At 46.3% G+C, this 25,839-nt stretch overlaps 1 protein-coding gene across 5 annotated transcripts in view; it reads right to left on the reverse strand.

The window, feature by feature from the left end:
- The window catches only part of CPEB1 (cytoplasmic polyadenylation element binding protein 1), a 127,723-nt gene that overhangs the window by 75,706 nt on the left and 26,178 nt on the right, over positions 1 to 25,839 (reverse strand). For 2 of the 5 annotated variants that reach the window (XM_033920146.1, XM_033920144.1), the window contains exon 3: positions 19,619 to 19,681. The exons of the other annotated variants lie outside the window; for them this stretch is intronic. In XM_033920146.1, coding sequence (XP_033776037.1) covers positions 19,619 to 19,681 — 63 coding nt within the window. The remainder of the gene's footprint in view (positions 1 to 19,618; positions 19,682 to 25,839) is intronic. 5 annotated transcript variants of the gene reach the window in all.

A 25,839-nucleotide genomic window follows, 5' to 3' on the forward strand; every position in this document is an offset into this window, starting at 1 on the left:
CAAAAAGGAGACAGAAGAAAAAAAAAAAAAAAAGATTAGAAAAACAGGCAAGGTAAATCCATGTCGGCATACAATGCAGGAACAGCAGAGCCCAACAGGATCTGTATAGAAGAGTCACAGCAACAGAAAGGCTGATCAGACAGTTTAATGCTACCCAGATCTCCCTTCTATGCTCCTCCCCCAATAAAAAAAAACCCAAAACACTTTAGGTCTGGACTGCCTCCAGTTCCTGGCTCCAGCCCTGATTCAGCAACCAACAGCTTCACAATTCTGCTAGCATAATCTATTTGCTTCAACTTGGCCACTGTTGCCTCACTGATTCTGCATTGTTTACCAATGAGTAATATGGATAACCTTCAAAAACAAATCCTAAACTGCAGAAGGGTATTGTGTTGCAGGGCATTCTGAAACAGACAGATACACTAAAGAGGCAGAGAAAAACAAGACCAAGATCACACAACAAGCTTATTTATGGAAACTGCATGTTTTTGGAGTTTTAGATCCTGTTTGCAGAAGGACGAGTTAGAGCTCAGGGCTCCTATTTTATAAAAGTGAGCTCAGGCAACTTAAGCTACTGTATAAACAGAAAAACCAAGCTTGGGGACTAGCTTCTTTGGATCCCACCACTTAAGCAGCCTTAGTTCATTCAGCAAGGTAGTGACAAACTGTTAAACCACACTTCAAAAACTAGAAGTACCGTATTTTCACGTAGATAACGCGCACCCGTGTAAAACGCGCACACGGGTATAGCGCGCGAAAAACACAAATTTATGTACAGAAATTTTTATATACCGCGCACACCCGTATACCGCGCATGCTGCCCGACTCTCCTTTCGCCCGCCCCGACTCTCCACTGGCCACCCCGACTCTCCTTTCGCCCGCCCCGACTTTCCTCTCCCCCTTGAAGTCCTGTCCCCACCCTGAAAGCCTGATGCCCCCCCGACATCCGATTCACCCCCCCCCCCCCCCGCAGGACCGATCGCACCCCCACCCCGAAGGATCGCTCGCACGCACCCGCACCCCGAAGGACCGCTCGTATGTACTCCCACCCGCACCCCCACCCCCACCCTGAAGGACCGCTCGCACCCCCACAGCCTCACGACCCCCCCATCATGTAGAAGCTCCTACCGGTGTCCTGCTGCTTCCTCTTGGCGGTCCCGACTCCCCGACACGATCAGGGTAAGAGGGAGCTCAAGCCCTCTTGCCCCAGCCAACCGCGGCACCCCCGACACGATCGGGACAAAAGGGAGCTCAAGCCCTCTTAACCCCCCCCGACTCTCCGACACGATCGGGGCAAAAGGGAGCCCAAGCCCTCTTGCCCGCCGACTCCCCAACTCCCCGACAATATCGGGCCAGGAGGGAGCCCAAATCCTCCTGGCCCTGGCGCCCCCCCCCCCCCCCGCTAGTTGTTCGGGCCAGGAGGGAGCCCAAACCCTCCTGGCCACGGCGACCCCCTACCCCCACCCCGCACTACATTACGGGCAGGAGGGATCCCAGGCCCTCCTGCTCTCGACGCAAACCCCCCTCCCCCCAAGAACCTCCGACTGCCCCCCCAGCCGACCCGCGACCCCCCTGGCCGACCCCCCATGACACCCCCACCCCCCTTCCCCGCACCTTTGTGTAGTTGGCCGGACAGACGGGAGCCAAACCCGCCTGTCCGGCAGGCAGCCAACGACGGAATGAGGCCGGATTGGCCCATCCATCCCAAAGCTCCGCCTACTGGTGGGGCCTAAGGCACCTAGACCAATCAGAATAGGCCAGGGAGCCTTAGGTCCCTCCTGGGGGCGGAGCCTTGGGCACATGGTCGGGTTGGGCCCATGTGCCTGAGGCCCCGCCCCCAGGTGGGACCTAAGGCTCCCGGGCCTATTCTGATTGGCCCAGGCGCCTTAGGCCCCACCAGTAGGCGGAGCTTTGGGACGGATGGGCCAATCCTGCCTCATTCCGTCGTTGGCTGCCTGCCGGACAGGCGAGTTTGACTCCCGTCTGTCCGGCCAACTACACAAAGGTACAGGGAAGGGGGGTGGGAGGGTCGGCCAGGGGGGTCGTGGGTCAGCTGGGGGAGCGGTTGGAGGTTCTTGGGGGGAGGCGGTCGTTGGGGGGGAGGGGTTTGCGTCGAGGGCAGGAGGGCCTGGGATCCCTCCTGCCTGTAATGTAGTGCGGAGTGGGGGCAGGGGGTCGCCGTGGCCAGGAGGGTTTGGGCTCCCTCCTGGCCCGATATTGTCGGGGAGTTGGGGAGTCGGCAGGGCAAGAGGGCTTGGGCTCCCTTTTGCCCCGATCGTGTCGAGGAGTCGGGGGGGCAAGAGGGCTTGAGCTCCCTCTTGCCCCGATCATGTCAGGGGTGCTGCGGTTGGCTGGGGCAAGAGGGCTTGAGCTCCCTCTTGCCCCTGATCATGTCGGGTGTCGGGACCACCAAGAGGAAGCAGCAGGACACCGGTAGGAGCTTTTACATGATGGGGGGGGGGGTCGGAAGGCTGTGGGGGTGCGAGCGGACCTTCAGGGTGGGGGTGCGGGTGGGAGTGCGTGCGAGCAGTCCTTCGGGGTGGGGGTGCGGGTGGGAGTGCGTGCGAGCGGTCCTTCGGGGTGGGGGTGCGGGTGGGAGTGCGTGCGAGCGGTCCTTCGGGGTGGGGGTGCGAGCGGTCCTGCGGGGAGGGAACTATGTAAAAAAAATTTTGTACAACGCGCTCACGCGTATACCGCGCAAGGTTATGCACGGTTTGTAAAAACACGTATAACGCGCGCATTATATGCGTGAAAATACGGTACTCCATTTCATTGTTTTATCACGAGAGGCTAGCCTGCTCTTGCCAATGTTTTGCCCTACCATACAGAGGATAGGGAAAAACCAAAATTCAAAATAATGCTAGAGGAAAGTGTAATCTATAGACCAGGGGTGTCCAACCTTTTGGCTTCCCTGGGCTGCATTGGCTGAAAAAAATTTTTTCTGGGGCCACCCAAACGCTGCAGCAAGACAGAGGAGGGAGCCGGCAAGACAGTAAACACCCGGGAGCAGCAGAGGAAGACACTGCATCACACTCGACTGGGGCCGCACAAAATACTTCACGGGGCCGCATGTGGCCCTCGGGCTGCAGGTTAGACACCCCTGCTATAGACAAATCTAACTTGCAGCCTTATTAAATATTAATGACCTTATGAAATATTTATGAAAATGATTTTTACAAGTTAGTAAAATTATAGAAGTGCTTTACATTCTAGAGACTTAAGAGCTCCTTTTACGAAGCCGCGTTAGCGGTTTAACACGCGTAATAGCGCGCGCTAAACTGCCAGTCACGTTAACCGCTATCGCCTCCTCTTGAGCAGGTGGTAGTTTTTCGGCTAGTGCGGGGGTTAGCGCGTGATAAGTCACATACGATAATGCTGCTAACGCGGCTTCGTAAAAGGAGCCCTTAAAGTCCACATTTGAAAATCATTAAATGTCTTTATATAATATAATAAAGCCCTAAGCGCGCATGCGCACTTCCACTTGCGTACTCCCATTTTCTGTGCGCTGTAGGGCACCGCAGGTAGGAGTACGCATGTGTGAGATTTCCCCCGAGGGAATATCGGCAGCGGTGGCTGTCGGCGGTTGTAAGCCGCAGCGGCGGCTGCGGAGTATTAACTGGAAAATTAGAGAGGGAGAAGCAATGGTAAAGGACAGCTGGAGACGGAGGAGGCAGGTAATAGGACAGACAACTATTGAGGAGGAGGAAAAAGAGGAAAAAAAGGAAATGGGGAGGGAAATACGCTGCTGCTGCACAGGGAAGTGGAGGGGGGGAGGGAAATGCTGCTGCTGCACAGGGAGTAGGGAGAGAGAAAGAAAGATAGACAGCAGGAGGGAGACATGTATATAGTACCAATTGCTTTCAAAAAGAGTCAATATAAACCATTTCAAAGTACTGTGAAGTGATTAGAATTTTAAGAATCATTCAGATCTTCATGATCTGTTAGGGCTGTCCAGAAAAACCTAAAGCTGGACAGACAGAGAATAAAGGATTGTGCTTGATCAGAAAATAAAAAAAAATAATAATTTAATGCCCACTTTGGTGTAATTATCTACCAATGGCATTCCAAACACACAAGCATTCTTCTTGAGATAGTCAGGACAAAGCTTGCAAAGCTGTTCCAACTCCTTGAAACAAGGTCTCACTCTGCACTCAAAAGTTTGTTATTTTCCCCACAATAAAGTGCAGATATTAAAGGTTCATTTAATAAAATACTGCTATATTTTTTGCATAAAATGTCTTCATTGATGAGAGATATAAAGATGGCTTGACAAGAGTGAGTCGCGTCTGAGTCGCTCCTGCACTTCACTGGCTACTTGCATTTCTATCAATATTTTTACCTCTTGCTATGCCCAAGCGCAGGGGCAAACAGAGGGGCGTTCTTCCAGCCTCCTCTGCTACTTCTTTGTTGCAGCAGGTGGCAACAACAACATACGCCGTCCCGGTTGGATCAGGCTTATCTGCTGACCAAGGTGGGCAGACCTCAGTCTTGGAGGGCGAGGTGTCACTCAGCCCACAAGGACCTGGAGTTCCTCCGCGTCCCAGGAGGATGTTGGGGACGCCGTCAGCACCGCAGGAGGCTCCAGAGCTGATGTTTCCGTTGGCATTGCAGATTTTACTCCTGACCCCGGATGCGGTTCACAGCTTGTCGACTTCTTTATAGCCAACAGAGGACGGAGGAACTGAAACCTGCATTGAAGCAGGAAAGGAGGCGGTGGAACCCATTGGGGTAGTTCCTGGAATCTCTAATTCCTGCTCTTTAACAAGACCTGAGGTGATCGACATGGAAGCGATTTAGAGTGGACTGGAATCTCTAATTCCTGCTCTTTAACAAGACCTGAGGTGATCGACATGGAAGCGATTTAGAGTGGACTGGAATCTCTACATACGGTATGCTCTCAATTTGTTTCCTCAGTACAGAACATTAACATTCAATTAAAAACTTTTGAAGAGAAATTTCAAAAATAGGTGATAGAATGGACAATTTAGAAAAATCAATGGCAGAACTGAAGGTCTCTTAATTCACAATTGAAGGAAAAGTGCCTGTTTATTAGGAAAATAGAAAATGCCAATAGAAGTTTGAACCTTAGACTTTTAAATTTTCCGGTATCCAAATTTCAAACAGAAACTTTTCATTCCTTCTTAAAATTAGTATTGAATTTCCTGAAAATAATATGCCACCGTTACAAAAGCTATATTATTTAAATATTCCTAAAGAAGATAAAGGCAAAGAAACTGTACCAGGAGATTTGGATCTCACTGGTATGTTGGAAACATCTAAACAAGAAGAAATAGTTACTAGAGCAACCTTACTGGTAACCTTCGTTTTTCTCCAGGATAAGGAGGCAGTTTTGTCTATTCTATAAGACTGATAATTTGGAATTTCATGGCTTCAAAATTTCAATATTTCCTGATGTTTTGAAATGGACGCAAGCCAGATGGAAGAAATTCCTGGCTTATCGGTCAGTTAACTTTGAGTATGGGAGCAACTTTCCAGTTACGTTTTCCTTGTAAATGCTGCGTTGCCTATCAGAGTACTAGATAAAGTATATATTTAATGACCCTGATCAGTTGAAATTTTTTCTTGAGGCAGCTGAAAGAACTTAGAGGCCTCCTTGGAGTCTCTCAACCAGGCAGTTAGTTAATTAAATCTAACTGCACTCTGTAATATGATTTAGTTATGAACCATTCCTGAAAACCAACTTCCTTTGGAGGTGATGGATTCTCTCTTCTCAGTTTGTGGATTTTGAATTAGTCAATGTGGAATTGTATAATTTGTTCCTTATTTCAATTGTTTATTTCTACTAAATTGTTGTTTAACAATTTGTAAAAAAATATGAACAAATTAAAAAAAAAATGTCTTCATTGATGACAGGAGAATATTTCCCTATTGTTTTGTGGTTGTAACACCAATTAGAGGGGTTCTAAGGAATCTGATTCCACTTGTTATAATCAGATATTGGAGAACCTAGTATTTCTGTACTGATTTATTGTTCTCTCTCAATAGAACAGACTTGACATAAAATGTCTTATCGATGTATCATTGCTGAGTGTGAAAACAAAAAAGTTATAGCAATAATACCAAGAAATTTGCTCCATTAAGCAAAAATAGCAAATTGTAAGAAAAAAAAAAAATGGAGCTTTATGTAATAAGGGCAAGGACCCCAGGATGAGCTTTACAAAAATGTTAAAGATTTTCTGATCAAGCACAATAAAATTCATGGGGGAAACTTCAATTTGCACAGTTTTCCAACTTACTGCCTCTTTTACAAAGCCGCGCTGCAACGGCCCCGAAGCCCTTTAAATCTCTATGGGCTTCGGGGCCATTAGCACAGCACAGCCACTAGCGCGGCTTTGTAAAAGAGGTTGTAAGTTTTCCTGTGGCAACCCTAATGATCCATGCTGGTCTCCAAAACTTATGGGCACACTATAGTTCATATCGTTTATGGATGCTTTACTATAAGATGCCAGGTTAGGCTTCCATGTCTACTATGGAAATGTGCAAAAGGACTGCAGTATTTGGTCTATAATTTGAAGGGGAAAGTGATGGGTTCATATCTCATCCCACCACCTAGCTGCCAGAGTCAGGGTTCACATTAACCAGGTTCCTGCCCACGGCTGACATGGTAGCAAAACATAGGAACATTTCATGGTCAGTTACAAATGAAATTTCCCCATGCTATAAGCTAAAAAAGGCTATTTATTTAATCAATCTGGACACACTCCATGTAGTCTATATAATGCAAACAGAAACGAACCCAAAGATGCTGAAGATCTATTGGATACTTGAGGATCAAATATTCACTGACACTGGAAGCCTAAAGTCACATCTGAAGTCCAATAAAAGTAGTTAAAAATGCCACATGTGTTTTCACAACTTTAGGGGAGGGGTAAGTTGGATAGCACCAAGCAGTGTCTCCAAAGAAATGAGAGTCCTGCCTACATAACCTACTATAGTTGTCATTAGAATCTTCAATTTCTCTGCCATCTGTTAGACAGGGGAACAACCTAGTCTGGGCTGGTCTAGCAGGATACTGAATGCTGAATTTCTCTCATCTACTCTGACGGTGCTTCAAACGTTCTACATGTTGAGGCATCTTCTGCCAAAAATAGCAATAAGAAGAGTAGGTTCTTAACTTGATAATCTTTCCAGTTGATGGATACAGTAGTCTAAACTATAGGTTTTATCCCCCTAATTACAGGAAAAAAACAAACTTGCAGAAGGCACACATTCTTCAGTTCCGCCTCCTTGTGTCACTGAGCAGTTCATACCAAAGCAATGGATAACTTTTAAATACGAGAAAGAACAAGAACATAGGGAACTCTGACAGTCAATTTTGTTCTGCTCTGCAATCAAAATAAGTAATCAAATGGATACATTCCATAACTGAGGTGGAATAGGAGATCTTGGTTATATTTTGATGTTCGATGGTTTGTCTTTAGGCAGCCAAGAAGTAAATGCTCAAGGGATGCCCATCTAACAGAGATGAAGTGATATAATAGCTCTCTATCAAAAGCTTATAAGAAGCAAGAAGTGTTGTATAAATGTTGGTGCTGTTTGCACTCAGGTGGGTTATATGAGGGCTGTTCAAAAAGTATCAGACCTTAATTTTTCTTGCGTAATCCAATAAAGGTAGGGAGGCATGGTTTGGTGCACGTATGTAGGCGACTAATGCGCATGCTTGAATGTTTTCCCACCTACAGAAGCTGTCAGCCGCCGGCAGACCACCAATGAGTGAGGAACTAAGTGAGCGCCATTCGATTTTCATTTTCGACAAAATGACAGAAAAAGTTGAACAATGCTACTGCATTAAATTTTGTGTAAAGCTTGGCGATTCCTAAGTGGAAATGATCCTCAAGATTCAACAGGCCTTCAGGGATGAAGCAATGGACACTACACAGATAAAGAAGTGGTACAACTGCTTCAGAGATGGCCATACATCAGTGGAGAGTGAAGCACGTTCTGGTAGGCCCTCAACATCCAGAAATGAGATTTGTCATTGACCAAGTGAGGGCCCTGGTGATGCAGGATCATCAAATCACGATCAGTGAACTTGCAGATGAGGCGAGTATCAGTGTTGATCCGTTCATTTCATTTTGACTGAGGATTTGGGCTTCAAGAGAATTTCAGCAAAGTTCATGCCAAAGCTGCTAATGATCGAGCAGAAGCAACTCCATTTGTAGATCGCTTAGGACATGCTAAAGACTGAACAGTGATCCCAACTTCCTCAGCACAGTGATCACTGGTGATGAGTCCTGAATTTATGGGTACGATCTTGAAAGGGACCAGATTTCAGTCAAGAGAAGACATCATGCAGAATGTGACAGACCAGTTGCGAGCAATCTCAAAAGAGGTGATCCAGCACTGCTTCCAACAGTGGCAGAACTGTTGGAGGAAGTGTGTGGCAGCCCAATGGAACTACTTTGAAGGAGATTAGTATAAGATTGTTGTATCTTAATGTGAGTATTTATGAATTAAGGTTTGATAATTTATTGACTGCAACCAGCACCAACATTTATACACATTTCTTGCTTCTTATAAGCTTTTGATAGAGAGCTATTGTATCACTCCATCTCTGTTAGATGGGCATCCCATGAGCATTTACTTCTTGGCTGCCTAAAGACAAACATATGGAACGCCACAATATAACCAAGACCTTAAGCAGGCGTACTCCAAAAGGGCAGGCCATCCAGGACTACTGAACTCATCTACTGGAAAGGGTATTAAGGTTAAGAAACAAAATCTTCCTCTCCAGTGCAAAGGGTACAGTAGTCTGAACTATAGGGACCAGTCCCCTGAATCTAGGGCAGGGCAGATGAGACTGCTTGAAGCACAGATGACCTAAAAAGTTGTGTCTACTCAATTTTTTTGTAAAGTATGGAGCTGCCCTACAAGTCTCAGGCATTGTAGCCCAGGACTCCACCCATAAAGCCACACTTCTTGTGGAATGTGCCTTCAACGAAAATCAGAGGCTGTTACTGTCACTATGCAGAAACAATAGGACATACGACGCCATCTGGAAACAGCAGCCTTGGAGGCTTTCCCAGGCGACTAGTGTCATTGACTCATGCTCGAATCTTAGCGACTTGATGAATTACAGATCTAAAAAGAAGATTGGTTTTGTGCTAGTCCCAGTAAGGTCCTCCAGCGTCATCCCCATGGTTGCTTTCAACACATCCAGCCATCCAATTGTAGGTCACCCTTTGCCCAGTTTTGTGCATTTTCCCCCATCTGTCCCAGTGGGCTCAATCTGTCTAATGTACCTGAAGTGGTGGAGGATTAAGTTACTTGCCCAGGGTCACAAGTAGAAAAAGGTACAAGGTGCCATAGCTAATCTAAACAGAACTTCCGAAAAGTAGTGCAGAGAACTGAAAACATCTCTCCAGTACATGGAACCTGAAAAACTTCATGTGTTCCAGAAGATGGGAATATGCAAGTAAGCTTCAAATCCAGCAAGGCTAGAACTCCCCCAGTGAAACCAAAGCCATTACCAAACACGCACTCAGGCATGCATCGACATTTAAGATCTAGAATCGGTCTGCAGGCTTTCTGGACACAATGAAGTATATAGTGTATATGCCCAAACCAAGTCTGCATCTGGGACAGGCTTCATGGTGCTGTTTGCACTCAGGTGGGTTATATGAGGGCTGTTCGTTTTTGATATATCGGTTGATACCTGTAACCTGTTTCCATTGTCATAAGTTTTACTGAATGTCAATTAGACACTTTATCGTCACCTGGATTTTGGCAGCTTTCTCTGGCTTACTGGCCAGGGAATCCACAAAGAAACTCGAGGCGGATGACCAGACTCAAGCTTGCAACCATCAAATTACATCTAGCACCCATTTGTCTGAGCTAATCCGATTCCAAGCCTCACAGAACTCAGGAGCTTGACCAGTAGCCTGGCATCACTGGGCCTTCTTGGTGGAGACTACTAAGCAGGACCCTTATGTCTGTGCTTGTTTGGAGCCTCCAAACCTCTGATGAGATCTGTGAAAGGGTCTCTGCACTGTGGAGCTTGCCGAATGGTTAGACCTCCTGTAACCACTAAAAAAGCACTCCTACCAGACCTCTCTGTGACCTACTGTCAGGCAGAGACTTGGGAACAACTTGTCCGTGACACTAGCCATGAGGTCATCTAATCCTTTGCCAAAAAGCATTTGCCTATTAAAGGGAAGTCTGCTCAAGGTAGTCTTAGATGCTGAATCACCTGCCCACTGTCTGATTCAAAGCATTCTGTAGGCAGAAATAAAGCAAGCAGGGACTTTGCTCATTACTCTAAACCACACATGTCAAACACAAGGCCCGGGAGCCAAATCCGGCCCGCCTGACCGTTTTATGTGGCCCTCGATGACTGTGTCGCATCTAAGTGCCTGACTGTGCAGCCATGGTCCCAGTAGTACTCTAAGCTCCTCACCATGCTGCCTCAGAATCCATTTGCAGGCAGAAGGACCCAGTCCCAATGTAAAAGCTAGGTTGGAACAGGGCGCTCCACAGAAGTACCTGACTGCGCCACAGGTGTCTCAGAGCAAGGCAGGATCTATACTTCTAAGACTAAGTATCTTAATAGAAAATTAGGCCCTCGACTTAGCCTGTGTCGATTTTGGCCGCTTATGTGATTGAGTTTGACACCCCTGCTCTAAAAAGACTGTATAGCAGTGGTCCCCAACCCTGTCCTGGAGGACCAGCCAGTCAAGTTTTCAGGATAGCCCTAATGAATATACTTGAGAGAGATCTGCATATAATGGAGGTGACAGGCATGCAAATCTGCCCCTTGCATATTCATTAGGACTATTCTGAAAACATGCCTGGATGGTGGTCCTCCAGGACAGGGTTGGGGGACCACTGCCATATACAACATTGGTTATAGTCCACCCCCAATAGCAACACTTGGGGTAAAGCACCCTCTTGCACAGCAAGAACCCAACATTTTATGGCAAGCGCACACCTGAGGATGCGGTGGCTGTCTTAAGACCCAAGGCTAAAGCCTCAAACTGCCTCTTGAGTACGAGATCCACCCTCTGACCCTATGCATCCTTCAAATTCACTCTGCCTTCACTAGGAAGTGAAGTACACTTAGAAAGTTGCACTACCAAAAAATCCACTTTAGGCAGTGAAAAAAAGCTGCTAAAAATCCAGAGCCATTGGATATAATTTGAACAAAGCATTGGGACATGCCGGAGGGACCTTAAGATGGGGCAAGGCTGTCAGCATCATGGTGAACTCCAGATGGGAAGGAAAACATGTGGACTGGGTTTTAGAACTGCTTAATAGAGAAGTTTGAGCTGTGGACTTCTGCAGGGATCGAAATTTAATTCCTGCAGGGAAACCATAAGAATTTCTACTAAATCTGACCAATTAAAAAAGTCTACCCAGCTCGTGGAACTGAATGTTGTGTAAGGCAATCCCCCCGAGCCAGCACCTGAGAAACTCCAGATGCTTCTTTAAACTTCTGATAAGCTTCAAATAAACTCACAAATTTGGAGTCAAAAGCCCTGAACCTCTTTATATCTCTACAGGGTCACATCCTGTCTCCTCATGAGTTCAGAAGTAATCTGAACGCTTGCATTTTGCCAACACTGAGTTGCTTTCAAGGAACTCTGGAAGGGCTTTCTGACCCCACAATCGAGCAAACTGCTACTCCAACCCTTTGGAGGGACCAGAAGAGGCTAATCCTGGTGCTCCCACCCTCCTCAAGTGCCCCATGGCACATGGATGCTCCTCAGTCAACCATCCATTACAAATTTGGCATGATAAGAGGAACAAAATAGTCTGGGGAGTCCATTTCTACTGACAGTCAAATTGAGTTGTTTTTGAGACAGATGGAGGTAGATTGAAATTGACTGAAAAATCTAAGAGGGCCACCACAATCGGTGTGGCAAAAATTAAAGAGAAAAAATATTTTTGGAGGGGGGGGGACCTAAATTCTGGCCCAAGAAACTTCCAAAGTCATTTCAGATTCCTAAGTGACTCCTATACATTAAGACTGTACTTAAAATCCTGTCAGGTGTCTACCTACCATCAGCTTCCCAAGCAGCTGGACACTGGAGAAAATTTTCTGCCCCCTGCCTCTAGCATGTGATCTAGAAGATGGTCTCCTCAGGCTGTCTTTTAGTCAGGCTCCAAGAGCCTGAAACACAAGATACCCACTAGCTACAGATGCTTTTTCAGGGGGGGGGGGATGCAGCCATCACCCACAAATCCCTCAGGACCGATAGAGGATAGTCAGTCTGTGTTCCACGTGCCTAAGCAGGGGCAAGCCGCACTCCCAGAGGACCAAACCCCAAGCTCTCCAGATTACTGCAGGCCAACTAGGCAAATGCTCTAAAAGAGTTATCCCCCCAAGCTACAATCTCTGACCTGGTTCTTCTCCCAGGCAGAGATGCCTCCCAGGAATACTGGGGACCTCTTGAATACTAGAAAGCGTCTCAGAATCGCATTAAAAAAACAAAAAAAAAACCCTTCGTGACCTGCTTCCAGAAAAAATGAGGGAGAAGGGTACTGCCACGGAGGCAGAGCAGAAGAATGATGCTTTCTGCAAGTTTCCCTTGATTAGAGAGCTAAACCTATAGTCCAGAGTGCTGTACCCTTCGCAATGGAAACTAATTTTGGAAGTTAGCAGTTTGACAGCTAGTAGTATTAAAAAAAAAAAAAAAAAAGGAAGAGTTGCTTACCTCCAATGGGTGTTCTCAGCAGACATCAGGACGATAGACACTGTATGAATCCAGTGTGCCAGTACTCTAGCTGAAAAGCAGCTTTTGGTTTCTTGTGATATGTAGTATCATTCTTGGAGGGCTCATAAAGCTCCTTCAGTCTATACCTTAGCTAACTGAACAGTACAAAATTAATACTGCACTGATCAGGTAGTAAGGGCAGGAAAGTAATGGTTGCATTTCCCCCATTACCTATAAAAACACAGGGGAAATACAGTATACTCACTCTGGTAATTGCTAAGTTGAAGGCTGCTATGTTAGGTGGCCTGCTGGATGACCTGAACAATAATGTGGATGGAGAAGTCATGTCCTGTGCAGACAGTTAAGTAGTGACTGGCAAAAAATATGACACAATGACCTTGCAGTAGCTTTGCAGGTAAATACAATAGAAGAAACTGAACTCATTACAACTATTCCAAAGACACCTGAAAACTTGGCAAGTGATTTAGGGTTCCCCACTTCACATTACAGATTTTGATTAAACTTGTGTGCTGATCTTACATAATCCAACTAACTCTGGTAAAGTTTAAATATCCACCAGTGGAATATTTGTGGCGCTGCAGCTCTGTTTGATATCATACCACGACCAGCAACATCTTCGCAACTACCAAGCCAAAGGTTTCCTCGCAACTGTAGAATTGATTGTCCTTGTTTGCTGCAGATGCCACTGGTGCACTGCGCTATCAAACGCTTGAGACCACTCTGGGATCCAGCATCTGACTGAAAAAGGTATGGACAATGTCCAAGCAGACTAATACGTGCGCTGTAGACAGTGACACAGGGTATTTCTCCATCTGACCCACCCCCAAAAAAATGAGCAGTTGAGCCTACACACTCAGAGGAACTCTGTGCCACCCCGATTGACGTAAGCCACCATCATGGCATTGTCCGAGAACACATGGACGGCCCGTTGACAGAGATGGCCTTGGAAGTGAAGGGCCAGCCAAACTGGTCAATTGATTGACCATGTGCACTGAGAGTGCCCACTGGCCTTGCACCAACAGACATATGCACACTGCTCCCCAGCCTTTGAGACTCGCAACAGTCGACAGGATCACCCAATCTGAGATCTGGAGCCGAAGGCCCCTGGACAGTGAGAGAGGAAACAACCATGCTAGACTGCTGCATGCCACCGTCGTCCAGTGCAGGGGTGCATGTGATGGGTCCCGCTATGGATTCCAGCATAACAGGAGAGCCTCCTGCAGCGGATGCAGACAGGCTCTGGCGCATGGGACCACATCGATCATTGCCACCATGGTCCCTAAACCTGGATATACTGCCACTCCGTCAGGATTAGAGTGGCCAGAAGGTCCCTAATTACCCAAAACTTCTCCCGACAGGACACGGGTAGAAATACTTTTAATCTGTTGAAAATTGAACTTCCAGGTACTGCAAATTCTGGGTGGGCTTGATATGACTTCCTGAAGTTGATCACCCAGCCCAGACTTTGCAGCAACTGTACCACCTGCCAGACTGCCTGATGCCCCTCGGATAGAGGGAACTCTGATCAACCAGTTGTCCAGAGACAGGTGAACCGGGACACCCAGGGAGTGAAGATGGGCCGCCACCACCACCACCACCATGGTGAAGGTCCAGTGTGCCATTGCCAATCCAAAGGAGAGAGCCACAAACTGAAATGCTGCCCCAAGACATGGAACAACAGAAACTTCCAGTGGTCCAGAAAAATGAGCATGTATGCCTCCGACAGATCTAGAGGCTAGAAAAGCCCCCAGTGCCCCTGATGCTAAACTAAACTAAACCTTAGGTTTGTATACTGCATCATCTCCACACTCGTAGAGCTCGGCACGGTTTACAGGAGATGGGAAGAAAGGAACTACAATGAAAGGTAGAGGTTTACAGGAGAAGGGATAGAAAGGAACTACAATGAAGGGTTAGAGGCCAGGTATGAAGAGTTTTACAGGGTTTAGAATGCCAGAGGTGGAATAAGTATCAGATTTTTGAAAATAGCCAAGTCTTCAGATGTTTGCAGAAAAGTTGGAGAGAACTCAGGTTCCGAAGAGGGGGAGAAAGGTTGTTCCAGAGCTCGGTGATTATGAAGGGAAGGGATGTCCCTAGTTTTCCTTTATGGGAAATGCCTCTTAGTGAGGGGAAGGATAGTTTTAATTTGTGGGAGGATCTGGTGGAATTAGGGTTTGAGGAGTTCCAAGAAAGAGGGATACATGGGTGGAGGATCCCATGTAGGATTTTGAAAGCTAGACAGGCGCATTTGAAGTGGACCCTGGCAATTATAGGTAGCCAGTGAAGCTTGGACAGAAGCGGGGAGACATGGTCAAATTTACTCTTTGCGAAAATCAGCTTGGCCGCAGCATTCTGGATCCGCTGGAGTCTATGAAGGTTTTTCTTAGTTAGGCTTAAGTAGATAGAATTGCAATAGTCTAACCTGGAGAGGATAATGGATTGGACAAGGACGGTAAAATGATTTTGGTATTACTGAGCGCACCGTCTCTATGTGGAAGAGAGGCACTTTCAGAACTGCATCGGCTGCCTCAAGGTCCAGAATTGGTCTCCAGTCATCGGATCCTTTCTTTAAACCAATGAAGTATAATGAGCATCTCCCAGAGCCCAAGTCTTGCTCTGACACAAGTTCGATTATCACAAGTCGCAAGATCCAAAAGTCTGCAGACTGTAGCCTGCACCCGAACCACCTTCTCGGTGCAGTCAGAGAACAAAGAAATTCCAATTTGTGACCATAGCAGAGGGCCTCCAGAACCCAGCAGTCTGAGGTAATGATCTTTCATTCCGCCAGAAAGGCGGACACATCTCCCCGATATGGAGGAGATGGCAGCTTGGCACCAAAATTGTTTCTTAGCAGCAGCCGCCAGCTGTCTTATCACCGACTGCAGATGGTTAGCTCCGCTGAAGAATGGTCAGCCCCGCTGAAGAATGGTCTGGTAGACGAAGAGGACTGATAAACTGAGGAAGAGCCTGAGCACGGACAGGAACGCCAAAGGGACAAATTATAATGCTCTGAACTCCTGGAAGAGCAGGACTGGCTCCCAGGGAACACCTTGGGTCTACAATCCTGAGCACTGGCCATAAGGTTATCCAGACCCTAGCCAAACAGAAGCTGGCCCTTGAAGGGCAACCTGCGAAATGTGGCTTTAGAAGAATCACCAGACCACCAACAGATCTAAAGCATCCTTCGAGCTGAAACTGAAAAGGCACCTTGCTTCGTGGAAAAAAAAAAAAAAAAAACACCTCAAAAAACCCCCAAAAGAAACTTTCAAAATGTCGTACAAGGCATCACCAATTAGTTGTTAGAATCTTAGCTATTGATCTTATATCCAAAAAAGTGCTTAAATGCCCACAGATAATAGCAGCTCAAATTGTATCTTCTAAGGCAGGGGTATAACACTCAAATCACATAAGGGGCTGAAATCTAAAACATAGGCTAAGTCGCGGGCCAAATTTTTTATTAAGATACTTAGTCTTAGAAGTATAGGGATACAACCTATCCAACCCCATGCCAGCTCTGTGGTATAAAAAAAAACAACTCTTAGGTCCTAGTTCACGCTTGCTGTCTTAACACCAGCTCTGACAGGATACACATTTCAAATCTGACATTGTAATCACAAAATAGAAAAATAAAATTTTCTCTACCTTTTGTTGTCTGGTCATTTTACTTTTCCATCATCTTGGTCCCATTTTCTCTTTCTGCTTTTTGTCATCTATCTTCTACTAATTCTCAGTGTCTGCTGTCCATTTTTTCTCTTCTCTCTTGTTCCATTTCCTCCTTATGCCTGTCTCCAACATATTGATTTTTCCCCAGCTTTAACTTTTTCATTTTTTTTTTTGCCTCTGTCCATTAAAATCTTGCGCCCTTTCTCACTCCTTTTAAAAATTTTCAGCTACCTCTCAATTCTCCATCTCCTCTCGGTCCCTAGCTCTCCCATCTCACTCATTTCCTAGTCTCCTATTTCCTTCTATCTACTCCCCATTACCACATCTCTCCTCTCTCCCCTTTGTCTAACATTTTGCTCCCTCTTTTCTGTTTTTCTTCCCTCCCACGTAATACTGAACAATGAGATGGAAGGAAAAGGAGATGCTGCATCTCTCTCTCTCTCCCTTCCACCCCCAGGCTCAGCATGCCTTACCTTCCATGCCGGTCCCTTTCTCTTCACATCCCAGCATGCCTTACCTCCCCTGCGCCAGTTTGAAGTCATCATCAAGCTGAAAAATCTGTTGGCCTTGGCAGTGATTCAGCAACGTTGTCCGCGGCTCCCCTTCCTGCTTTCTATATGCTGTGATCCGTCTCCAATGATGCACAACTTCCTGTTTCCACCCAGGAGCACTGCTTCAGGCCACATAAAATGGCCAGGCAGGCTCGATTCGGCCCATGGGCCTTGTTTGACACATGTGTTCTAGAGAATAATGATCATCACATTCCCAGACGGGTAGCATAACCTAATCTAATCTAATCTTGGGTTTATATACCGCATCATCCCAGTTTTTTTCAACTTTCAATTCTTATTTCTCTAATAAATCTTATTCTTATTATCTAATTTTCATTTATTATTCATAGTGATTTAGAAAGCAAAGGACTTATCTTGCAGTGTCACCTCAATCGAAGTGAGCCCCTGTTTCAATACTTTACTCAGGGGAGAGGTACAGCGATGTAATGCACTGCAATAAAAACATAAGCCTCAAGCCATCTTACTCTCTGGAGCCCCCGCAGGAAGACAAGAGGAAAGACCCTGGTTCAGCAGAGTGGAGCAAGAGTCCCTGTGTCCGGCACAGAAGCAGGAGGAAGGGAAACAGGCAGACTTTTTAACCAAGTATCTCTACGAAAGCATATTTACAAATTCCAGTAGAAAACCCTCCTCACAGATTTGGAAAGCTTGGAAGATATGTGGGTTAGCGCTAGAGCCATGCTTGCGGTTTGCCGATTTTGCCAGAGTTGGGAATAAAGTGCTTGAAGATCCTCTCCAGAGGTCAAAGGCACCACATTCAAGCAAATCTCGCCCCTCTCACGGGCTGCAGCACATGTGAAACATGGCTGTGCAACAGACAGCCATCCACCCCAAATGAGGCATGAATCCATCCCATCTTGCCCTGGGGAGGTCATCTATGTGGTTTTCTTTCAAAAATGAAGCTGGCAAGTATGAAAAAACCCTTAAAATCAAATCTGGAAAAATCCAAAATGGTCACCGAGACCATGTTTTCCTGGGCTATTTTTAGTTAAAACCAGAGCCTTGAAAAACAGAATTTAGGGAGGGGGCAGTAGGGCATGCAGGGAAACTACTTAAATCCACTTTTTAAAGACCCCCCCCAAATCTCAGATTCAAGCTGTTAGCTTACTCTCACAACCATGTGCTGACAGGAAACTGCAACATTTACACTCACTGATGAGAAACTGAAGGCAGAGCTGAACACAGCTTGCAGGGAAATCATTTGCCTCAGTGAACTGGAAATCTGAATTTCAAGTCTTCTGACTGCCCCACTGACCTGACCACCACGGCCGGAGACCTCCGCCACCCATAGATATGCAGCGCAGACGCCTGGTGAAAGAATGGCGTCTGGCTTTGATTTTGGTCACACCTCCACGGAACCGCTGAGCTTTCACTACACCCCACTAACAGACAAACCTGGGGTGAGTTAACTCCCAAGAGAAAGGTCCCGGAGCTGGCTGTCCAGGGGGGCTTACTGCTGAGCAGGGAACCCCCCCCAGAAGCAGACAGGATCTCCAACAGTCTGGAATCTCCCACCACAGAACAGCCTCGCAGGAAACCTCCACAGCACTAGGGCAAAACAGTGCCTGAAATTATTAATAAAATTAGAAAATAAAAACACGAGCAGAAAAGAAGCTCCTACAATCTGGCCTGTAGGAATTTACACTGGAATTCAATGGAGCATGCTCAGTGGTAAGGTGTGAGAGAGAGGGGAGATAAAAGCTTCAAATGTTTGAGGCTTCCTACAGATTCCTGGCAAGAGGCGGTAAACAACCCACTGGTCCCAGAATAACAGAATAAGAAAGGAGCTGGTTCAAAAACGTTTTTGAGATGACTTCTGTAAAAGCTAGTTGAAAATACCCCATTTTCTTGAAAATCACAAAAAAATTTAGAGATTAGAAGTTGAAATCATTTAAAAACAAAATAATGTCAAAGACAAAACTTTATGGGGATAGCTTCATTACAGGAGCCACAGAAGAGTAAGCTTTTAAAATTTTTAGAGCATCTTTGGCCCACTAAGGCTTTTTATGTACGGTACGCTAGTTTCAAAACATGAAATCTGCATTAGTTCCATTGAATAGATTGGAAGAAGTTGTACAAGATCGCACAAATTTCATGTGTTTTGCTTATATAACCAAGGAAATTCAACTCAAAAGTTGTAAATATCTTGCAGGAATACTGTAAATGGTTGTGATTTGGTACCAAACAAAGCTATATCTCCACAAGTATTCTACTGGTTGAGCTTAAACTGTAAAGAGTTCGGTTGGTGAGATTCAGCACACAATTCCATCAAAATTTGTGATGCGAGGTGAGGAGCCCTAGATCACTCGACATGGAACAACCCTTATGTAAAGGCACAACCCTTATGTAAAGGCACAACTGAGAGCCATTTGGTGGCAATTCATAGTCGAAGCTCAAAAAGCTCTGAACAAAGGTTCTTCCTCTTTCCTCCATTTTGATGGGAAGATCTTGACCCATTTATTGTGCATAGCCAGTAATAAGGATACGCTCTCCAGAAATACTTATGCCTTTAAAGCAGAGAAGGATCAGAGAGTATACCATAGGATTCTTCTGCCAAATTAGTCTGGTAAATCATTTGAGTAGTTGGAGATGTCTGAATTACTCCTCAAAATATTTTCCCTTCAAGGTGAATCAGGGAGTGTGCAGAGAGGAGTGTCGACTGACAAGACATGGATGGAAAAATTATGTTCTTACCTGTTAATTTTCTTTCCCTTAGACGCAGCAGATGAATCCAGAGACCAATGGGATAGCTCACATCTACCAGCAGGCGGAGATAAAGAAACTGATTAACAGGTGGTCCTATTGGCTGGCACTCCTCCTGTCTCATCAGTATAGCTCCTTGCCCAAGCACACGTAACCAGCAATAGGCATAGCATGTAAAAAACTTTTCCCATAACAAATCTCAAAATGCAATAATACAGAAAACAACCTGCCACAATAACAAACTGCGAAAGTTGCAAAAGAAAAAACCGAGAGACAATATCCAGAAAAAGGTAAGAACATAATTTTTCCTTCCCTAGCAACAGCAGCAGATGAATCCAGAGACCAATGGGATGTAGCAAAGCAATCCTCAATCTGGGTGGGAAGCAAACGCCGCCTCCGCAACAACCGAAGCACAAAATGCACCTACTGCATGCGCCCCCACATCCAAGCAGAAATGCGGAGAGAAAGCACTCTCGGAAGACCAATTAGCCACGAGACAAATCTCCTCCAAGGAAAAAACCTCTGGGCCATCGCTCCGGCGGAATGGTCATAAAGTTCTTTTGCCAACCGCTTCCCTGCCAGCAAGCAAGCATAAAGAATGTCCTCCTGGACCCATTGAGCGATGAAGGCTTTGGACGCCGCCATATGTTTGAGGCGTCCCTTGAAGAATACAAAAAGGAGATATAAACAACTAAAAGTCGTTAGAAACCGAGCTCACACAGCACGCTATGTACATATCAAAAAATGCAGTGAATAAAAGCACTGCTCCCCATTTCTCCTCCCAGGAAGAAGGAAGGAAAAGCGAGCATGACATAAAAGAAAGGATGACACCCCCCTAGAAAGAAATAATGGTACCATCCGAACTGATACCCCATATTTCGGAAATCAGAAATAGGAATCCCCGTTGAACAAGGCCTGCAACATAGAAAACTGCAGAGCTGAAGCCATGGCCACAAGAAACCCCATGTTCAACGGCACAGCCCTTTAGAGTCCCAAAAGACAAGGATGAAATGAAGCCTTCGGTAAACTGAGAAGAAGTACGTGAAGTTTGTACTCCAAACCGGGCTTTCTAAGAGGCGCATGAATATACTGCACTCTGTTTAGGACCTGAACTACATGAAGCTGAGAAGTAAGCCCTTGTAACAAGCCAAGAATGGCACTAGAAGCTGAAGGGAATTGAACGCTAAGCCCTCGGCAATACACCTGTGCCAAAAAGGAACTCTGGAGTGGTTCAAACGTTAAGAAGCACCCAAGAAAGGAAAAACCTCCAAAAGGAAGCAGAAGCCACAGGAGAAGACGTCCGTAGCACCTGGATAAGAGAAGAAACAACCTGCTTCGCATAACCCTTACACGTCAGCCAAGATTTTTCAAAAAACTAGGTCATAATACTAAAGTAGTACAAATATCCATGTTGATCAGACCCTAGGCGAGCAAAGCCGGAGATACCAGGAAACTTCTTAGTCCGGCTGTGGAAAGACTCATCAAATTCGCAAAGTAAGGATGGCGCCGCCAATCCAGAGATTCTACAAATACTATGCCCAGAAAGCGAGCTCAAGATGGCAAATCCAAGCCATCATCAGCCAGCGGAAAACACTGAAAAAGAGAAGGCAGAAGCGAGAAAGGAGCCATGCAGCTACCCCATTCAACTCCCACTCCCTGGGCCCGCCGAAGAAGCTAGGAAGCTTAGAATAGAGAGACGAGGCCATGAGGTCTAGGTCAAGCAGATCTCACGTCCATAAAAAGAGCTAGAACGCTTGAGCCACAAATCTCAATATCCAGGATGCAGAAGATTACACTATTACTAACATGCACACTTTCCAGAGCGTACACAGCGCTGTACACTGTAACATACAAGAAATGGGCCATGCTCAGATTCCGCGGAGAGAAAGTCTATCCAAACTCTTATCCTGATCCATAAAAGGATCTGCCAACAGAAGACGAAGATGAAAGTCCACCCATTGAAGCAGAACAACTTCACCTGCCAATGAGTACAACACCTACTGCCCAAGCAGTAGAGAAATACCCCCATCCTAATACTGACCAAAAGGACCCTCAGCGGCAATACGGAAGAATGATCTGAAGCTCCAGAAAGATAGCCTGACCCTATTCAAGAGCAGAAGAATGAACAAGTACTGAGTCGCCTCTGAAGACCAGACTCCAGGAGCTGAGGATGGAAGCCACGGAGCCCCCCAACCCGACAGCCCGGGATGGTCGTTGTCATGAGATAGTCCAACAAAGACCGAGGCATGCCTTGAAAAGAGAAATTGCGCTGAGCCACCAAATCATACAGAGTAATGCAGGAGGAGCATACTAAATAATTGGTGTCCTGAGATACCGGGAACCACCGGAACAAAAGCGACTGCTGTAGCGTAAGAAGGGGAAAGCAAGCCGAAGTCCCCAGTGGAGTCAGCAATATGGATCCCAGAAACTGTACAGAATCCCATATTCTTGGTCATGGTAAACGAAGAAGAATATCAAGCTGAGACCGAGACCCAACGCCCAAGTCTACGGAAAGAAACATGTCTCTCCTATATGAATAAAAACATCACCCCGATATACCTATAAATAGTACAGGAGAAAAGAGCGCTGTGCAAATTCAAAGATGCACGTGTAAAGAACTGAGGAAAAGATATCACCCTTTTCGTGTCAGTCAACTGGAAGTCGTCCGAATCAAGCAGGCAGTCAAGAAGAAATTAGATGAATCGCCTGGTAGCACCAAAACGGTACCACCGCCCACATCACCTAAAACGTTCGTGAAGCCTTGGGTAGGTGAAATGGTATGTGCCAAAACCGAAAGAGCCGCTCCAAGAGAGGCAGGCAAACCAAGTGCCGATTCGGAGTCCATAGAGAAAATGTAAATATACTCCCAGGTTGTCTGCAGAAATGTGTAACCCCGAGAAACTAAATCAGCAGAATGGGATCCAGTCTGCCCAATGGCCCCGTCTCTGGCACCTTGCAGTAAGTGGAACAACGTCCCTTAGTTCCTGAACAACTACAAGAACTGTCCTGAGGACCAGTAACACTGAAAAGGGAAACACAAAACATAGAGACTCCAAGAACGAACTGGAAACCTGAGGAGGATGCAAAGATGCAAGCATCCTGAAAAATCTTCACAGCCCCCTGACCTGACATTATAGCGTCTTCTCCCTCATGAGAGAGCCTGAAGAGTCATTGGAAGAAGTCAAGATCCCCTCAGAATGAAGTGCAGAAGGTCAGGGAATGGCACGATGAGACTGTAGGATCTGCAAGAAGAGTCTCCTAGGAAAAATCAAGTTTCACAATGTAAAGAGGAATATACTGGAACCATGAAAACAGTACTAACCCCATGCAACATGAGCGAAATACGTATGTCCTTTAAAGTGAATACGTACTAGACTCAATCAAGGTATTGCATCTACCGCCCTGTGGAAAACAACAGCATCCTTACAGGTAGCAGACAAAGCTCACATCACTGAGAGCTTCAGGGATGAGGCTAACAGCCACATAGCGCGTGATCCTCCACGGGTTTGATAGAATAGGAACTGGCTCCTGGTTAAAAGGAGCTGTATAGTCGTTCCTGTCTGTTCGGGGGGGCACGTCTAGCATGTGCCATGAGAAAATGGTGACAGGAGAAACCATCGTGATAAGCATGGAAATCTGAAGTCCAGGCCCCCTCAGAAATAGAGAAAGAGAGTCCTGGCTGCAGGAAGATGCGCAGTGTCATTATGCCCATAGAGACAGCCCGAACTTGGAAACTGTTTTTACTACCTTTAGGCATATATACCCTGTGCCACTACTAGACACATGCAGCTCAGCACAGAGGCCCAGTTAAGGACAGTTACCAACAGACAAAGGCTCAATCTGCAGGGACCCCAAGAGAGACAATGAGATACCTGTGTGAAATACAGGGCACTATCTTACTGCTGATCTCACCGTGCCGTGAGTTGCCGTATGTCGCCCCAGTCCGGAGACAAACCGAGACTGGGTGACCTAGCACAGGTCAGAGTCTCTCTGGTAAACCCCTTGAGTGCTAACCCCAGAGTCCGATTAAACAAGCAGTTTCCTTCAAGGGAGTACAGCAGGAACACAGACATAGACATATAAAGCTGCCAAGCTTGTCCCAAACCGGAAAGGAGAGAAGCCTCGGCATACCCTGACCAAAGTCAGCTGGAAATAAACTACCGGAACGCTGCAGCTCTCCCGCCATCGCCGGAGACCCAAGCGCACGCCTGATTCTGACACGTAGCCGCTGCATCAACGCTCCTAGAAACATAGTCGGATTCAAGCTCCGCAAAATTTACCCTGCCGCGGCTTGCATAGAAATAAAATCAGACTCAGGGAATAACCAGAAGAACGGTCCACAGCGCCGGACAAAACATGTCCTATCTCATGCTGCTATAAACTGGCACCTGCACAATCAGCTGCATATGGCCGTGACAAACACCGATGAAAGAGAGCCTCAGAATAAAGAGGACTACTATTGCTGCACTGAAACTCAACAATGAGAACAAGTGTGAGCATGAAATTGCACCACTACTGCCGCGCTGTAACCAACAAGGAAACCAAGCACGTGCATGCAAAGGGCGGGAAGTCCTGGCTCCCTCCACGGATTTCTAGTCATAAAACTTAGCCTCAATAAAATATTCATGCCTTAAACGTACGTTGACCGAACCCACATTACTAAGACTCCCAAACAGAACCTGAAGTTCAACAGACATACTCACAAACTTGTTGTTAGGGCAGGTTGAAGCCAGTTAAATCTGGTTGATCAGTAGTAACCAGGCAGAATTGAGGAACTGTGGTCTCTTTTTTTTTTTTTTTTTTTTTACAGAGAAGGGAAAGAAGAAAAATATTGAGACCCAGTCAGACCCTCTATCACTGGAGGGAGGGTGAGGCAGGGACCTGGGGGGGCCCAGGTGTAACCCCTAAAGCCGGCACCGTTCAGCCGGACACCCCTGTCTCACTGAAGAGAAAATCTCAACAGGAGAAATAGCACTGCCAGCTCACTGAAGAGAAACCTCAACAGGAGAAACAGAATGGCAGTCTCACTGAAGAGAATCCTCAACAGGAGAAAATAAAGTTCCAGCCACAGCCAGAATTCAGGAGCTAGTTGAATAGCGACCTTTTCCTGCTGGGAGATAGAGATTACTGATGAGACAGGAGGAGTGCCAGCCAATAGGACCACCTGTTAATCAGTTTCTCTATATCCGCCTGCTGGTAGATGTGAGCTATCCCATTGGTCTCTGGATTCATCTGCTGCTGTTGCTAGGGAACAATGATTTGACCCAGATGTCATTGGCAGAGTTGTATCAAATGGGTTTGTGCCAACCCTGATGCTCAACGTTGAGCAAGGGTGCATGACCAACATCACACACCTCAACATATCCTCTAGCTAGGCTGAGGTAGGCATGGATGCCTTTAAAGCAGCAGAGGCCCTGGCAGGGTCAGCTGCAAGCAGCCTGTTTACAACACTGCCTCTACTGGCTGACTGCCACTGCTGCTTTGGGAGGGTCCATGGGTAAGAGATACCAGCTCCACATAGGGACAGGGTCCGATCAGAGGCCAGACGAATGGTGGACTGCAATTAGGGGGGGGGGGGAGTAGGGAACATGGATGATGAACCAAAATGTTTGGGGGGGGGGGAGAAGGGACATGGTTGCTGGACCTATGAGTGGGGGTGGGGAAGAGAGCAACTCAGACCAGTAAAGGATGGTGAGAAAGGAGGAAGATATCTTTGGCTGTGGACAGAGGGAGGCAAGGGGGTGGGGGATGGTAGAAAAAAAGAAAAGTGACCCAGACCAGAAAGAAGGAAGAGATTCTTAGCCTGTGATGGGAGGGAGAGAGAATACACCATAGGGACCAGAGGAGATTCAGGATTTAAGAGAGCGGTAGGATTTAGAGGGAGACAAAACTGCAGCTGGAGTGAGAAGGAACAGATGAGACTGGAACCTGAGAAAGGAAAAGGTAGGAAGGAATTTCAGGCTTCTAAATCTTGATTTGCTTGCATCAAGTTGGGGAGGGATGATATCCGATTGATGGGACCAGTATACCTTTATTATATAGCAGCCTGAATAGGCTAAGTGAACAGACATGATAACTATCGAGAAGAAAAAAAAAGTTAGCATTTTTAACACATTTTACATTTACTGGCAACTACAATCACTTCCACTGTGAATTCAAAAGGCATTTAGCTGACATTAAGCCACCTTATTTCCATTAATTACACCATCCCT

The sequence above is a fragment of the Geotrypetes seraphini genome, chromosome 14, assembly GCF_902459505.1.
Source record: "Geotrypetes seraphini chromosome 14, aGeoSer1.1, whole genome shotgun sequence".
Classification (NCBI taxonomy): Eukaryota; Metazoa; Chordata; class Amphibia; order Gymnophiona; family Dermophiidae; genus Geotrypetes; species Geotrypetes seraphini.